Below are 15,895 nucleotides of genomic sequence, written 5' to 3'. Positions count from 1 at the left end.
TCTGATTATTTTGTATTATGACCGTTTGTCGAAATCATGTGTAGGCTTGCCAGACCTGATTCGCCTCAAAATGTACTATAGTTGTGATGCCTTTTGATTATATGTCATATAATATCGTTTTCAATATTTCTCGATTTTTCTTTCAAAATCTCTCTACCTCACTTTCTAAAATCTTTTTCTCAAATAAGGGCTAGAAACTTGAGCATAAGTTGCCTGGTCGTGAGCGACCTAAACCTAGAATTGGGTCGACTCACTTAAGTTTTTTTTTTTTTTTTTTTTTTTTTCCTCCTCATATGGGAGAGGAATTTTGGCAGTCCATTGGGTCGACCCGAACCGACATATCGGGCCTAAGCCCACGAATCGTTTCGCTCTAGTAAGGTACTTACCGGTAGTTCTCGTTCCGGTAATGTGGATAACTCAATTTTAAAATTAGTTTAATTGAACAGTGGACCCCACTTGAGTACAGACTTATTCAAGATGCTCACGTGGCGGTTTCTAATTGGTTAGATTTTTCACATCTCATGTTCTCTACCTTTCCTAGTGTGTCACATTTACCAAATTGCCCTTTTCCCAACAATTCCTTATTAAGAAATCGTTTTCCAGCTTCGGTCTTTTCTCAAAATTTCCGTAGACTGTCTATCTATCACCTTGTCTTTAATTTTAGGGTTCCTGCCGAAGCTATACCCTAGATTTCAACCGCAATTGTAGTGTTTAATCACTAATTTTATGGATTTTTTCTCACTTCCTTCTAATGGGGATTTTAGTTTTCAATTCAAGTTCTCCCGAGGTTTATCGAATTCTTATTCGGTCCGTTTTAAGTCTTCTTGAGGAGTTTGGATCTGTTGTTGTTTGATTTCTTGACGAAGTTTTGTGTTTCTCGGAACTGATTGTGATCAGAAGGGTGAGGGTTCAGATTGTATTTTATTATTATTATTATTATTTTTTAAATTTCCCGTTTTGGAGTTGATTGATGGCTACTGCGACTGAAGAAGAGGTTGATTATGAGAGTGATCCGGAAGAAGCGAAGCGGTTACTCGCGATGCGGAGGCGGGAGGCAAGCGATGATGAGGAGGGGGAAGGAGAAGGAGGAGAAGGGAAGCGGACGATCCGGAGGGTGGGGATTCATTCGGATGATTCCGATGGACAGGGTGGAGCAGCGGAGTATGACGATGAGGACGAATTGGGTGAAGAAGTAGACGAAGACGAGGTTGCTGTAGGAGTTGAGGACGTTGACGAAGGGGAGGAAGTTGGCGAAGAGGAGGATGAGGTGAGGTATAGGGATAGGAAGTTGGATGGTCATGGAGAACTGGATGCCGCCTCCGGCAATGCGGTGAAGGAGCTGGACGATGATGGAAGATCGTTAGCTGAAGGACAGAGTGATTTGCCCGAGGAGAATCCAGAAGGGGAATTTAGTGAGGAGAAGAAGGTGAACGAGCCCTTTGCTGTTCCCACTGCCGGGGCTTTCTATATGCATGACGATCGGTTCAGGGACAATGCAGGTGGTCGACACAGGTATAGTTTTTGTTCTCTTTCCCGTTTGGACAAAAACCAGTCCAGTTTTTATTTTTAGAAGGTTAACCTATCATTCATATGCTGTTTTATCTTATTTTTATTTTTATGATTTGGGACATTATGATGTTGCTAAAATTGTGAACATAATTAAGGATATTCTTAACAAATTGGTGTTCGATTCATTAGAACGAGATTTTTTTTTTTTTCAATTTTCAACTTTCTGCAGTATTTATCTTAGCTAGAATGTATCTGCATGTTCCGTTAGTTGTTTTATGTTCTTGGATTCATGAGATCGAAATTGTGCTCTAAAACTGTTCTTAAAGAAATGGACACTTCTCAGCATATATAAATCCATGGAATGTCTACTTTATATTGTTTTTCCTGGTTATGAAATGATGTCTAAAGGCGAGTGATCTGATGATCCAGTGCAGTTATGAGCAGTTCTATCACTTTCTTGGACATGGATTACTATGAGATTTGCAGGGAAAATACAGAAATTTATTTCATGATGCTAATTTCAATTTTCTAAGAAATTTATGAGGACTTAAATGACTTAAATGTTTTCCTGTTGAAGATGGAGAAAAAATGATGGATTATGAGACATGATTGCTTTTCCTAGAACTGGATTGTCCCCCCGCATATTTTCTTGTACACCCTTCCTAATTCAAGCTCTTTGCGTACTTTTTGGTGTAACCTATTTCTAACTGCACTTATCTTTATCTTCTTTTGTCTGAAATAATCCGTAGGAGAATGCAGGGTGGAAGGAGGCTGTGGGAGTCCAAGGATGATATGAAATGGGGCCATGACAAGTTTGAAGAAATTACTTTGCATGAAAGGCATCGTGGGGAGGTAATGGTTTGTTTTTGCATGCACTAAAAGCATGACCTCTCTCTCCCTCTCTCTCTCTCTCAAATGTGTTCTTTTCTTACCATATTAGAGGAAAACTTCCAAGGGTCATCCACGAGGTCGAGGTAAAAGCCGAGGCATGGATCACGGTTATGCTCGAGGTAACAGATCTAGAGCATACAATAAAAATAATACCCAAAACGATGCTCCTAAAGTTGTGAGAGGAAGAGGACCTAGACGGTATGAATCAACAACAGACAACAATATCCGTTCCTCTCCTTCACAAGATAAACAGTGAGTAAATCAATGATTGCAAATGAATTTTAATAGCCTCTACTCGTAACAATTTTTGTTGTAGCTCATGGATACATACTCATCCAGCATGTCCATTTTGCCTATGACTTCAGATCTGTTAAGCCTCCTGAACGAGCATTACACAATCATACAGGGAGAACCTCGGCACCTCCAAACGTAGAAGGTGAGCCTGTCTCTGTTAGGAAACATGTCCTTGCATCAAGCCTGAATTCTGCTTCTCCGCCTTTCTACCCTTCAGGGACGTCTAGTAAAAACATCCTTAAACTGGAAAAAAGTGAAGTACAAGCTGGACTTCCTGAAAAGAATATGTATGGTGATAGTCGCTCTATGCCACAATCAAGTGTAATGGTGGATGGAAGGCATGTAGTTGATGCTGTTGCTATGGACAGGCTTTACATAAATGATTCAACCAATCCGTCTTTAGGAAATCTTTCATCTAAGACAAATTCTGGTTCTTCAGTGGTCAGTAATGCTCAGATTCCCCAATCTAGGCCTCAGGGAAGGGGTGCTGGTGTAGGATCTACCAGCTACCCTCCTGCATCACTCCATAGCCAAGTTAACAAGGTCTCTTTACCGACTCAATCACATGGTGTAACACGAACTCCTAGTCAAAATCGGGTTCAACCTGCTGTTCAGGTTCCTGTCCAGCAGTTGGGTCAGCGACCTGATAGTGGATCTCAATCTTCATCTCCACCTAAAACTGCTTTGTCAGTTAACTCAGTGGAATCTGGATCTGGAGAGGCGGATTCTTATTCAGAATCAAGCAAATTGAAAACTGCTTTGGTTGGAAAGGGAAAAGGTATGGCACAAGGTATTGGTGCAGGTTCCTTTATTTATAGTGGGGCTCAGATTATGGGAACCTCTGGGAACATGAATATTACTCATGGAGATCAGAACTTTCCTCATACACCAGCATTTTTGCCGGGTAAAGTTTACTTCACATTACTGTTAACTTTACGGGAAATTGTATGGGTTTACTCCTTGTGGATAGGCTTTGTACTTTCGATCAGTTTCAAGATTATAGCACTCCTTTTAAAATCTACTTTTTGTTTGGTATGGTGCAACGTTCCTGTGAGTTTATGAACTATAAAAGTAGTTTTGCTTTGTTATAATTTTGCCGATCCATTAAAAATGTATTAAAACATAGATATTATTTTCTTTTTTCCTCCTTTATTTTCCTGTCAAACTTTCTATTTTGCTCAATTTCTCTATTATCCGTGCTATTACTTATATCGTCGATTATATGTAAAGTTATGCAATTTGGAGGTCAGCATCCTGGTGGCATTGGAGTTCCTGCAGTTGGCATGGCATTTCCAGGATATGTTGCCCAGCCTCAACTTGGCATGGGAAATTCAGAAATGACATGGTGTGGATTCTTTTTCTAAATGTCATTTTCTTGAGGATGTTATATTGCATGTCATAAATTTGTCGTGCTCTGGGTGGATGATGCTGTTGATCTTGCTCTTGCAATATTTTGATAAACTGTGAACTGGAATTTTTTAACGACAAGGTGAAATATATTGGCTAACACCCAGTCAAATATTGTTTGGGAGTCGTTGTATCTAAAATGATTTGTGAACCCTTGATTTTGATTCTTACATTTTTCATTGTCTAGATGGCATTGCCAAATTGGTTTTGTGTGACTTGAGTGAGCTGGGATAGAATAGATTAAGAAGTCTCTTTATCAGGCTCCATGCAGTTTCTCTTCTTCCATATTCTTCTGAAAAATCTATTTCACCACCCTGCTGCCGGTTAGTGGTTCTAATTTAAGGAGCTTCATATTCTTCAGGCTACCAGTTTTGGCTGGTGCAGCTGGGGCTCTGGGAGCTACATATTGTTCGCCTTATATTGCTGTTGATGGTTCTTATCATGCTCGACCCTCAGGACAGACATCATCTGTGGCAACGTTGAGGTTAGTATGTTGTATTTGGTTTGATAACTCTTGATGCCGAAATTGTCTTATGTTATCATTTTGTTTGTGCTGTTACTTTACTGAGGCGTGTCATAGTTCAAATTTTAGATTGTCATATTATGGCACTCTGGTGTTGTGGGAAAGCTAATAAAGTATTTACTTTGCATGCTCTGTTATTTTTAGAATTATGTTGTGGATACATAGTTCATTGGTGCCTTTTCTAAAATACCGGTGGGCTTTGTCAGTACTTCCTTTACTGCTTATTTATTTTATTTTATTTTATTTTATTCTTGATGAATAACCAAACTTTCATTGAGAAAATATTGAAAGCATACAATGGCGTACAAAAACAAAAGCCTGAAAAAAATGGAGGCAAACTAAAGAAAGGGAAGCGAAATACTGCTTATTTATTTATTTTTATCTTCTTCGACACATGTTGATCGCATACTTACTGCATATGCGATGTTTTGTTTGGGGGTCCTTTTATGCTGCATATAATCACTACGTCTTGATCATTTCTACTCTCCGCAGCAAAGAAAATAACACAAACAAATCCAGTAACGAGGCAAAGCCTTCACAGAATGGTAAGATTGTCACTCTTTGTACATGAATATGACCGATTTTCTATGTTTATCACATGGCATCATGGTTTTGGCACAACTGATCTTTCTCCTTTGCAGAACTTGAAAATGATGATGTTGGACAGCGACAAAATAAGCCACGTAGGTAAGTTTAGATATACCGTCTATTCTCGATTACCAATAGAAGAGAAGGTTTGAAATCATAATGGGTTTGCCTTGGCTCAATAGTAGATATCAAGATGTATATCCAGATTGATGTAAAACTCTGACTCTTTCCTTTTCTCGTTTTAGATATTCAGAGATGAACTTTGGTCAATGAAGTAAGCAAGCATAAGTGATGGAGCCTATTCCAATAAGCAAAGGTCTGCAATCGATGAACCAAACTTCTATGTGTTGCTCATGTGCTGATCTCTAACTGGGGATATTTGATATTTTGCAGGCCTTCTTCTATGCCCTTTGTGATCTCTAGCTTTATTCTGGAGCACTTTGGGCTGCTATAGTTCCAATAAGTACTAGGTAAATCAACCGTTGGTTCTTTATTCTTGGTTTGGCTAGAAGATACGAACAGAGACAGACGGTATGGATAAAATATTGTTTGTCTGTTCATCTTGCAGGAAACCATGATGAACTCCTCCCCTGCCGTTAATCTGAGAACAACAGTATTTTCAGCTTGATGTGTGGGTTTACCCTTGTTTAAGTTGCGGTAAGGTCAAGTCGTTCGATTGAATTCCTAGCGTGTATCGCTGAAAATTATACACAAAAAAGAAGTAATTATGTTTGTTGGTTGAACTACATGGTGGCAGATTTTTCTTATGGTTTGGTTTGTGAATGAAGCAAGTGAGAAAGGGCTTCCCCAAATATGAGAAAAATGAGAAGTGATGAAGAAACTTGTTTAGCAGCGGCGCAGCAGCACCACCACCACCACCAACAGCAGCAGCAGCAGCTATGTGCTAATTGGAGTTTGATTATTGTCAATTCTATATATAATATGAATATGATAGTGGCTTTGGTTTAGAAGCTTGATTGTTTGTTACCTTATTATTGTTACCACTGTGGTCGACTATTATTTTTCTGTGCCTGATTTCTGTAATGAATGTTGGATACACACTACTCGGATTCCGGTTTGTATTTATTGAGTAATGAGACACCACTGCTATTCCATTTTGCATTTACTTTACCCTTTTCAGATTCATTTTTATGAAAATATTGATCATATTCTATTTTATTCTATGATTCCATCAGATTCAAGCCTTCAATCATCCGAACTCCGAACTCGTTTAAAAAATGATTCAATGCGACTATCACTTTTATAATCGTCAAATATTAATTTCTTATTACGAGAAAAGAGAACTATTGTGAATAATTACACGAATTGGTTACATGAATCAATAATTTCATAGCTCTAGCGGACTAGAGACAAGAATCTAAAAAATTTCTTGTGAAAATTATTGTTATTATTGATAAAAATGAATTTGGAACGAATGGTATGACTAATATTGAAATGGAATCAAAAAAAAAAAAAAAAAAAAAAAAAGAAGAAGAAGAAGAATAAGAATGATGTGGTTTTGACTGTTTCAAAGAATATTTGGGTGGTGAAGCTAAAAAAAGGAATTTCAATTGGCCAAAAATGTTGCAGCAACCAATTGTTGGGTGATCTCATCAATGGTGGATAAAAATAACCAATTGGTTTGGGGAAACCCATAATAGAGACTCCTTTTTAGAAATCCTTTAGCTTTGTGTTGCTTTCTTTTCTTTTTTGATTCAGACCTCCTCACCCAGGAGGGAATGGAGATCAAAGAAAAGAAGAGAATTTCAAGCTTCTCCTCCTCTCCATTTATGTCATCATCTTCTTTGATGGCTTTCCTCCTGGTTTTCCTCTGCTTCATCCTTTACGCCCCGATCGCCCCCGCATTCGCCCTCAGCCCTGCCGGCCCTGGCTCCGGCGCCGCCTCCTTCATTCCTAAAGACAACTTTCTCCTTGACTGTGGTGCCACAAAGGAACTTGGTGCACTCCCTGATGGAAGAGTGTTCAAAACTGATGACCAATCCCTGCAGTTCCTAGATGCCAAGGATGAGATGGTAGCCGCCGCCCCACCGGATACAAACGCGCCATCCCCCGTCGATTTGACAGCCAGAGTCTTCCTCCAAGAAGCTGCTTACCATTTTCAGATGGCTGAGCCTGGATGGCATTGGCTGCGCCTCCATTTCTTGCCTGTTAAAACCAATGACTTTGATCTCTTGGAGGCCAAATTTTCAGTTGTCACTGAAAAGTATGTGTTGCTTCACAGCTTCAACATCAACAATGAATCCACATTTGTTCTCAAGGAGTTTCTACTTAATATCACTGAACCAAAACTCTCAATCAAGTTCCTCCCAATGAAGAATTCAGCTGCTTTCATCAACGCCATCGAGGTCGTTTCTGCTCCGGAGGGCATGATCTCCGACTCCAACATGGAGCTGTCTCCGGTCGGGATGGTCGACGGCCTAAGCAAATATGCATTTCAGACAGTGTTTAGGCTGAACATGGGAGGTCCTGCAATCACTCCAAGAAATGACACTCTTGGGAGGACATGGGAGAGAGATGAAGCTTACAGGAAACCTTTAGCTGCTGGAAAGAATGTTGTTGTTCAGACCAACAGCATCAAATATCAAGACGGCCTGGAAGAAATTGGGAAGTTAATTGCGCCTCCAAGTGTCTATGCAAGTGCAGTTCAAATGGGAGATGTTCAATCCATGGAACCAAATTTCAATATCACATGGAGATTTGAGGCAGATCCCTCATTTGGGTATCTAATTCGCTTCCATTTCTGTGACATTGTCAGCAAAGTTCTAAACAATCTGTATTTCAATGTTTATGTAAATGGGAAGGCTGCCATAACCAACTTGGATTTGTCACACAAGCTAGGAGTTTTGGCAACTGCATACTACCAGGATGTTGTGGTTAATTCTTCTTTCATTGTAGAGGGATTGACAATTCAGATTAGTCCAGCGAGCGTCGATACGGGCGATAGGAATGCGATTCTAAATGGGTTAGAGGTAATGAAAATAAGCAATTCTGTTAATAGTCTGGATGGAGAGTTTGGAGTGGATGGTAAGTCTGCAAATGGGTCAAACCGTGGCACGGTTGCTGCTGTTGGGTTCGCAATGATGTTCGGGGCATTTGTCGGGCTCGGTGCGATGGTGATGAAATGGCACAAGAGACCTCAAGATTGGCAGAAGAGGAACAGTTTCTCTTCATGGTTGCTTCCTGTACATGCTGGTGATTCAAGCTTTATGACAAGCAAGAGCTCATATGGTTCACACAAGACCAACACTGGTTTAGGCCTTGGCAGGTTCTTCACTTTGGCAGAGCTGCAAGAAGCCACCAAGAACTTCGATTCCAATGCAATAATTGGTGTTGGTGGGTTTGGAAATGTGTACCTTGGAGTGATTGATGAAGGCACCAAAGTTGCTGTAAAAAGAGGAAATCCACAATCAGAACAAGGCATAACAGAGTTCCAAACAGAAATTCAAATGCTTTCAAAGCTAAGACACAGGCATTTGGTTTCTTTGATTGGATACTGTGATGAAAACTCAGAAATGATCTTGGTATATGAGTTCATGTCAAATGGCCCATTCAGAGATCACTTGTATGGAAAGGACTTGTCTCCGTTGTCGTGGAAGCAAAGGCTCGAGATCTGTATCGGATCAGCTCGAGGTCTTCATTACCTGCACACAGGATCAGCACAGGGAATCATTCACCGTGATGTCAAAACAACCAATATTTTGCTCGACGAGAACTTCACTGCAAAAGTTGCGGATTTCGGGCTGTCGAAGGATGCGCCAATGGGGCAGGGACATGTTAGTACTGCAGTGAAGGGGAGTTTTGGGTACTTGGATCCAGAGTACTTTAGGAGGCAACAGTTGACAGAGAAATCAGATGTTTATTCGTTTGGGGTTGTTCTACTTGAGGCTTTGTGTGCAAGGCCGGCAATCAACCCATCTTTGACAAGGGAACAAGTGAACTTGGCTGATTGGGCAATGCAGAATAAGAGAAAAGGGACATTGGAAAAGATCATGGATCCTCTTCTAGTTGGAGCCATAAGTCCTGAATCTATGAAGAAGTTTGCAGAAGCAGCAGAGAAGTGTCTTGCAGAACATGGTGTTGATAGGCCAAGCATGGGGGATGTGCTGTGGAATTTGGAGTATGCATTACAACTTCAAGAGTCATACTCAAAAGGCAAGGCAGAAGAAGAAACCAAACCCGAAGCTACCGCACCTGTCACCCCCACCTCCGCTACTCCTACCACTGTCGACAATTCGACAGATGCACCAAACTCCGACAACCGCCCTGCTGCCGTGAAGCCAGAACAGAACAGGCAACCGGCAGAGGTCCCAAATCCCATTGATGATCACTCCGGCAGTGCAATGTTTGCTCATTTTTCTAATCTCAATGGTAGATGATGATATCAAAACTTGGAGGGCTGTGAAACAACAATGCCTAAACACATATGTCATGAAGGTTTAATTGTGGAGTTGGGTGAGTTTGGATAGGCTAATCTGCATTCAACCTGTGTTCCTTTTCTTTTCTTTTCTTTTCATTTCTTATGTGGGAGTGTCTGATTGTTTGAGTCAGAAAGGAAAAACAAAAAAAAAACAAAGAGAAGGTAAATATGTTGTGATTTTCTGTACTGATGTTCAAGAATGTACACATGCAGTAGAGGTAATCCCATATATTACTCCAATTATATAAGCTACAACTTGGTTATGTAATCCCCCTGTAACATTTTCAATCTTAGGACATGAATTCATCTGCATATTTCAGATGGCATTCCAACTTTTTAAACAAAATTACTTCCAACTTTGTATTATCAAGTTTCAACGAAGTTCTAAACCTATTTCTTTCTAATTCCCTACCAATAAATATAGTCCAGATGCTCACAAGAACTTGCTCAAATTTCTTGCAGTCTGTTTCTAGGAAGATTAAGAATCATTCAACTAAATAAAAGGTAGAAATTTCATATTTCGATCTTGTGCTGTAGGGGTGTGAAAATGCTGAACCAACATATTAATCCTCCACAAAACAACCATCACTCAAACCAATTGGATTTGGTATATCCCCTCAATTAAGAGACTGAATATTCAAATCCCTCAACTCGGAAAAAGAACGAAAATCAATGAAACCGATCACCAAACTATACGGACGAATTCTATTCAGACCAAGCCCATGTACAACTTTTGGTTTAGTATAAGGAAAGACTAGATGCTCTATTTACATGCAAAATCCAAAAAGCTACACGACCCTCAGTGGAGAGCTGCTAACTCAACGAGATCTTTGTACTTATCAGAGACTAAAGACTTCACCTTCAGAGTTGGTTGGCCGTTGCCTTTTGCTGGAGACACATACTTCAACCCGATTACTGTTGCCAGGCCTAACAAAAAGGATTCGGTAATTAATTTACAAACACATGAAATATGAGATAGAAGAACGTTCCCTTCATTATTTTAGTAATTTACATGAATTGAACAAGAAAAAACTAAAGCTTTTGGCGTGACACATTAAGGGCTGACCAACAAAATATTCAGTCCAAAAGAACCATAAAATAAGGAATTGAGAGAAACATATACGTATGGAGTTATTAAAAAACGTTTTCAAAGACAATGCAACAAGAAATGTCTACTTACTCTCATGTACGCGTCCATACAACAGCCTTTCACCTTTCCAGTACTCCAACGGTCGTGTTTTGAACCTGGTACTTCTTCTCATCCCATATTGCCACGTTGTTCCAGCCCCTGGCAAGATTGGCAGATCACAAAAAGGAATTCGAAAGAAAAATCTCAATAGTATAGAAATAAAAATTTGGGTTACATATACGGCTAGATACCTGCAAGGCTTTGCCTCCCGCAAATCTTTTTACCTTTGCGTTCTTTGCTTGCACGACATTTGGGCTTGACCTGTTATCCAACAATAACCCAAGAAAACCTTGATTTTCTCTCGAGAGTAAAAATCAGTAACAAGTAGATTTAACAAAAAGAGGGTTTTTATCATTTTCTTTCCCATTTTGTGTGTGTGTGGTGGTGGAGGGTGGGGTGGGGGCAAGTAAACTAATCGAGTGGTGGTAGGCTACTTCTAATTTTAGATTTTAGAAGGCAATGTATCATTAACAAAAATATCACAGGAAGTCGAGCAATCATCGACATAATAATGTGACAATATTAATAATTGTAAGAGTAACGAAACAAATACATGCCAGATAAAACAAGTAATGAAACTGAATACAGTACTTCCATATGACAGTGGTGACCACGATAAAGAAAGCCTTCATATATGAAAAATACCACAATTTGACAAAGCACTTCGAGTCATCAGTAATGAGCAACTGGAAATAAAGGCGAGGAAAAGAGAAAAGAAAGAAAAGGTTTACCTTATCATGGCGATCTGTTCCACTGCTCCTAAACGGCCCATCCACAATATTTTCAGGACAAGTAGCAGTTGATTGATCTGTTAGAAAATAAAGAACACACAACCTGAAATCATCTAATCCATCTACTGGGATTCTGGGAATTCATAAGCCAACAAGAACGAATTTCTGCCTTTCCAACATAAAAATCTAAAGCAGTACAATCTGTAAAGAGAGAAAATGGTTCTTCATAGAGAAAGCTGAAGCCAATTCAGAATTATAACATGATTGAAAATATCGGCATGTGCATCTTGTTCAGAAGAACAAACCATCGTTATACAGTTCCTACAAAATGTGAAGCATTGAAGTGGTACACTTCAACTACTAAAATTTATTTAACAATCCAAGACGTACTTCTTACGGAGTTATTATCATTTCTCGGACATATTTAGTAAAACATACTTGTCCAAAATTTATCAAAAAAGTCCAACCATCAAAAGCACTAAGATAAGCAGTAACATACGTTATGTTTTAATTTCCTATTTACATGAATGTACAATAAATTATCAGCTAGAGTAACTAATGATATTCTGGAATTGGTGATCATACCCAACTGACTCTGAATGCCAACCGGGTACCCTTTGATCCTATCCACCTTGGATGTGCTTGGTTGCTCAGAAGCTGATCCTGCGTGATCTTCCATCTGCATATTATCAATTTATCACAACACGATGTAATATCAAACTTCAAAACATATAAATCAACTGGCACAAAGATATGTACCTCGTCATCGGACGCATTAGTTGCATTAGCCACAGCATCTTCTTGAGCTTCGAAACAACTCAATTTCTCATTTGCTTCCACTTCTGCGCAGCTGCCACTAATATCCTTAGCTTCCATGCTAGCTTGAGTTCCACTTAAGGCAGCAAAGCCGCCAACTTGGTTTGAAACATTACTCGAATATATTTTACATATGGAATCAGCATCTCCAATAAGGACTTTGGGCGACTTGATTCCATTAGCTACAGCCCCGCCATATTTGGTTAAAAGTGACTTTAATTTAGAAACACTTGACTGCTCTGCAATACCAACTGCATCCGACAAGTGATTACTGAGTTCAAAAAGGGAAGGATTTCTTGCTGGTGATTGGTCAATGTCCTGAGCTGAAAATGGAACACATGATGACTTTGAAAGCAAAATTTGTTCATTCAGGGCTGATAATGATGCCAGTGGACTTCTCATTGAGGGTGGTGTACAAAGAACCGAATTTTCATCATCCTGCTTAGATTTCAGAGTTTCTAACATTTGTAACTGATTGTCCACACTGAAACTACGCTTAGGCAGATTGCCTGTCGAAGATTTCAAATTCACTGTTCGAGTGGCTTCTAAATCTGGAAGGTTTAATTTCTCTAAATTAATGGGTTTAATCTGCAAGCACTCCTGTAACATGTTGATAGCTCGATCGCCTTCTAGATCTTCACAATTAGCAGAGAGTAATTCATCCAAAATTTTATCCACTTTGTTCTCTACCTTGGCTATTGAAGCTACAAAGAAAAAAAGGATCATAGCAGCAAAGAGGGACGATGGGGACTGACCTTTAGTGATAACAGGGACAGTGCGAAATGAAAAGGAAAAGAGGGAGAAAATGAAAGTATATGATATAGATAAGAAGTAAAATCAACTGAACCAAGATGCATGCAGAAGGTTGCATTTTGATCTACATTATAAATTACTTACCAAAGAACTCCTCCTCCCCCTCCTCATCCTCAAAGGATACATCTTCATCAGTTTTATTTTCTGAGTTAATTATAGGCCTTGAATCTTTTTCTGTGCCCGGTATTGATACACTGATATTACCTGATTCAAATGTCACTTGCGAGGGTTCTACATTCTGATCATTTTCAGATTTTATTGACGAATATTGATGCTTGTACCTAACAGACCTCCTGCGTGCACAACAACAAGATTTGGGGTTCTCAACCAAAAGAAAACATGATGTTTCAAAGAAAAGAGACAAAAATTTGTTAATAATATAGCATGTTAGTGATTATACCCAAGAATTCCTGGTCTACGTTGGCGTATATTCGTGGATGGATTTTGTAGGTTCAAGTCCTTCAAAACTGCTCCCGTCTGTTTTCGAATTTCTCTTTTGGCATCTGTGGGTCAATGACAAAATGGGAAGAAAATAATGACACAAACCTATATGCATCTGAAATTTGTGCGGAAAAAGGAGCATAAGAACAACTTACTTTCGACCCTTTCGTAGGCCAAAAAGAACTCCTCTGGGTCTTTCAATTGTTTAATGTCAATTTTTGGTTCCAAGCTCACAGGAGGTTGTCTATTAGAAGAAGATATCATAAAAGTTGGTCAAAATTTTACTTTTGTTCGCACAAAAAAAAAGAAAGTAGGCAAAATTCACTTATTATAAGCATTACCTAGCATCAGGTTTTAAAGAAAACCTAGCCCGCTTTCGGTTTAAGGCCGGCCTTCTTTCTTGTGGATTTTCCTCTGCCTTCACTGTAGCTTCCTCCTTTTTCTCATTGTTTGCAAGAAACGTTGCAGCTTCAGATTGCATCAAATTTGAGTTACCGTCTAAAATTGATCTGGCCTGCTCTTTAAGTTTACTAGGATTTCTTGAGACCTAGCAAATTTAGGAGACCTATGAATCGTTGACCCTCAATTAAACCAAAACTAGACATATATATATATATATATACAAAATGCTTCGATAGGAGCCATGATGATGAGAGAATGGAGATCATGAGACGCAATACTCTAAAACCATAATTGTCAATACTCTTGCATCAGTGCACTGAGAACCAAGCGCCCAAGGGAAATTAGATAGTAGTAATAAGAAGCAAGGCTATAGCACCGTAGCTTCCAGTGCTCTTGCATCAATATACTAAGAAAACAAGCCCCCGTCTTAAACCGGCGAACTATATATCATGCCCGGAAGTAAAACAAATCCCAGTTCACAAATCAAATGGGCTAACCAGCTTTTACCATTAAAAACCAAAGCAGTCGGTGCATTTAAGTTTAAGGAAAGAATAAACCATCACACGCAAAGCCAAAAAACATTTCAATTCCTCACACTTTCCACAGTAACCAGAACCATCGATTCAAAAGGAAAACCACGCCACGCTCTGAGATACTTACTGAAAATATGGGAACAGAACATGAATTTCAATTCATCCCTCAATTGCGCACTGAGCTCGTTGAACAAGCAGAAAATGGCACAAATCAAAAAAGCAATAAATTGGAAGCATCATATACAACGAGTATGGAAATATAGAAATACCATGGATTTGAGGTGGTTGTGGATGGCGTCAAGGTCGGTTCCAATACCATGTGGCTTCGACGGATCCGGAAAAATGCCGAACGCGCTCGGAAAGAGATAGATACCAGAATAAGCAGCAAGAGGATCGATCACAACAGAGAGTCGAGCTTCTTCGTCCACCATTGTTGCACTCTTCAGTCTCTGGATCGAACCCTATGGAATTGGAGACTGCAGAATTCGAAAGTAAACCAAAGGCGCGAAAAATTCGTATTATTTTTCCGTATTTTAATGTTTTGCAGATGAGGTCCTTCGAATTTTCCTCCTTTTCCTCTTTGGCCGACGTATTTCAATGAAATTATGTTTGTTGCCCAAAATAATTTTATATGAAAATAATAATAATAATAATAATAAAATAAAATTGTTGATGAAGTTTGAATATATCTTTCATTTTCTTTTAAAATATTACATTTTTACTTTTAAAATCTGAATTTATGTCCTAAATTTTATAATTTTACATTTTTATTCTTAATTTTAAATTATATTTCTAAATTTTGCATAATTGCCCCAAATTTTCACTCATGCACGTGTCATTTGTGAATTTTTTTTATTGATTAATTTAATTCTTTTAAATTAATTAATTTTTCATCGTTATTATAATTAATTTAAAAAATTACATCATAATATTTAAATTAATTAACTAAAAGTCAAGTATGTGTAGATAATGAAAATTCAAAGGACAAAGTGAGGAGAAAAATGTAATATTTTGAAAAAATGTCCATTGCCTACGTGCTCGTACCATAGGATTTCATCATCGGTAGCAATTACATATACAATGGCTATGTGATCTGGGTCGATGTCATGACTTTGGACACTTGAAGTTGCGTCTATTTTCTCTACGTTTTAATGCTTTTGTACCCGTCGAAGCAACATTTCTGAATTTGTGTGATGTGTCACGATCATATTTGTCCAAAGCGTGTTGTCTATGGTCACGTGTCGAATGTTTCGATCATACTTGTCCAAAACATGTTGTCCATGGCCGCATGCCCGTTCCAAACCTCCTTTACATGCTTTC

At 38.9% G+C, this 15,895-nt stretch overlaps 3 protein-coding genes across 6 annotated transcripts; 2 read left to right on the top strand and 1 right to left on the bottom strand.

Annotated features, from left to right (window-relative positions):
- The first annotated feature begins 614 nt into the window (after nucleotides 1-614).
- LOC111778822 (protein MLN51 homolog) lies at nucleotides 615-6,338 on the top strand. 2 transcript variants are annotated; one of them, XM_023658802.2, is made up of 13 exons: nucleotides 615-1,512; nucleotides 2,259-2,361; nucleotides 2,450-2,652; nucleotides 2,766-2,836; nucleotides 2,912-3,598; nucleotides 3,925-4,039; nucleotides 4,463-4,585; nucleotides 5,117-5,169; nucleotides 5,266-5,311; nucleotides 5,458-5,528; nucleotides 5,606-5,682; nucleotides 5,781-5,869; nucleotides 5,970-6,338. In XM_023658802.2, the coding sequence occupies exons 1-10, from the start codon at nucleotides 971-973 to the stop codon at nucleotides 5,483-5,485; spliced, it is 1,971 nt and encodes a 656-aa protein (XP_023514570.2). In that variant the 5' UTR covers nucleotides 615-970; the 3' UTR covers nucleotides 5,486-5,528; nucleotides 5,606-5,682; nucleotides 5,781-5,869; nucleotides 5,970-6,338. The 2 variants fall into 2 exon arrangements, with proteins under 2 accessions (XP_023514570.2, XP_023514567.2); XM_023658799.2 differs by having other exon boundaries at nucleotides 2,766-3,598.
- Nucleotides 6,339-6,924: 586 nt separating this feature from the next.
- Nucleotides 6,925-9,918, top strand: LOC111778821 (putative receptor-like protein kinase At4g39110). The gene has a single exon (XM_023658798.2). The coding sequence runs from the start codon at nucleotides 6,952-6,954 to the stop codon at nucleotides 9,607-9,609; it is 2,658 nt and encodes an 885-aa protein (XP_023514566.2). The 5' UTR covers nucleotides 6,925-6,951; the 3' UTR covers nucleotides 9,610-9,918.
- A 226-nt stretch (nucleotides 9,919-10,144) lies between these two features.
- Nucleotides 10,145-15,139, bottom strand: LOC111778823 (centromere protein C). Of its 3 annotated transcripts, XM_087118875.1 has the most exons (12): nucleotides 14,845-14,967; nucleotides 14,703-14,752; nucleotides 13,982-14,187; nucleotides 13,796-13,884; nucleotides 13,600-13,702; nucleotides 13,284-13,492; nucleotides 12,330-13,090; nucleotides 12,156-12,249; nucleotides 11,571-11,647; nucleotides 11,031-11,100; nucleotides 10,831-10,938; nucleotides 10,145-10,577 (listed from the first exon to the last, which is right to left on the bottom strand). In XM_087118875.1, the coding sequence occupies exons 3-12, from the start codon at nucleotides 14,119-14,121 to the stop codon at nucleotides 10,450-10,452; spliced, it is 1,779 nt and encodes a 592-aa protein (XP_086975001.1). In that variant the 5' UTR covers nucleotides 14,122-14,187; nucleotides 14,703-14,752; nucleotides 14,845-14,967; the 3' UTR covers nucleotides 10,145-10,449. The 3 variants fall into 3 exon arrangements, with proteins under 3 accessions (XP_086975001.1, XP_023514571.2, XP_086975000.1); XM_023658803.2 differs by lacking the exon at nucleotides 14,703-14,752 and having other exon boundaries at nucleotides 14,845-15,139; XM_087118874.1 differs by lacking the exon at nucleotides 14,703-14,752 and having other exon boundaries at nucleotides 13,982-14,205; nucleotides 14,845-14,981.
- Between the last annotated feature and the right edge of the window lie 756 nt (nucleotides 15,140-15,895).

The sequence above is a fragment of the Cucurbita pepo genome, chromosome 17, assembly GCF_057944985.1.
Source record: "Cucurbita pepo subsp. pepo isolate OVF chromosome 17, ASM5794498v1, whole genome shotgun sequence".
NCBI lineage: Eukaryota > Viridiplantae > Streptophyta > Magnoliopsida > Cucurbitales > Cucurbitaceae > Cucurbita > Cucurbita pepo.
This window is presented reverse-complemented; position numbering and strand designations above follow the sequence as displayed.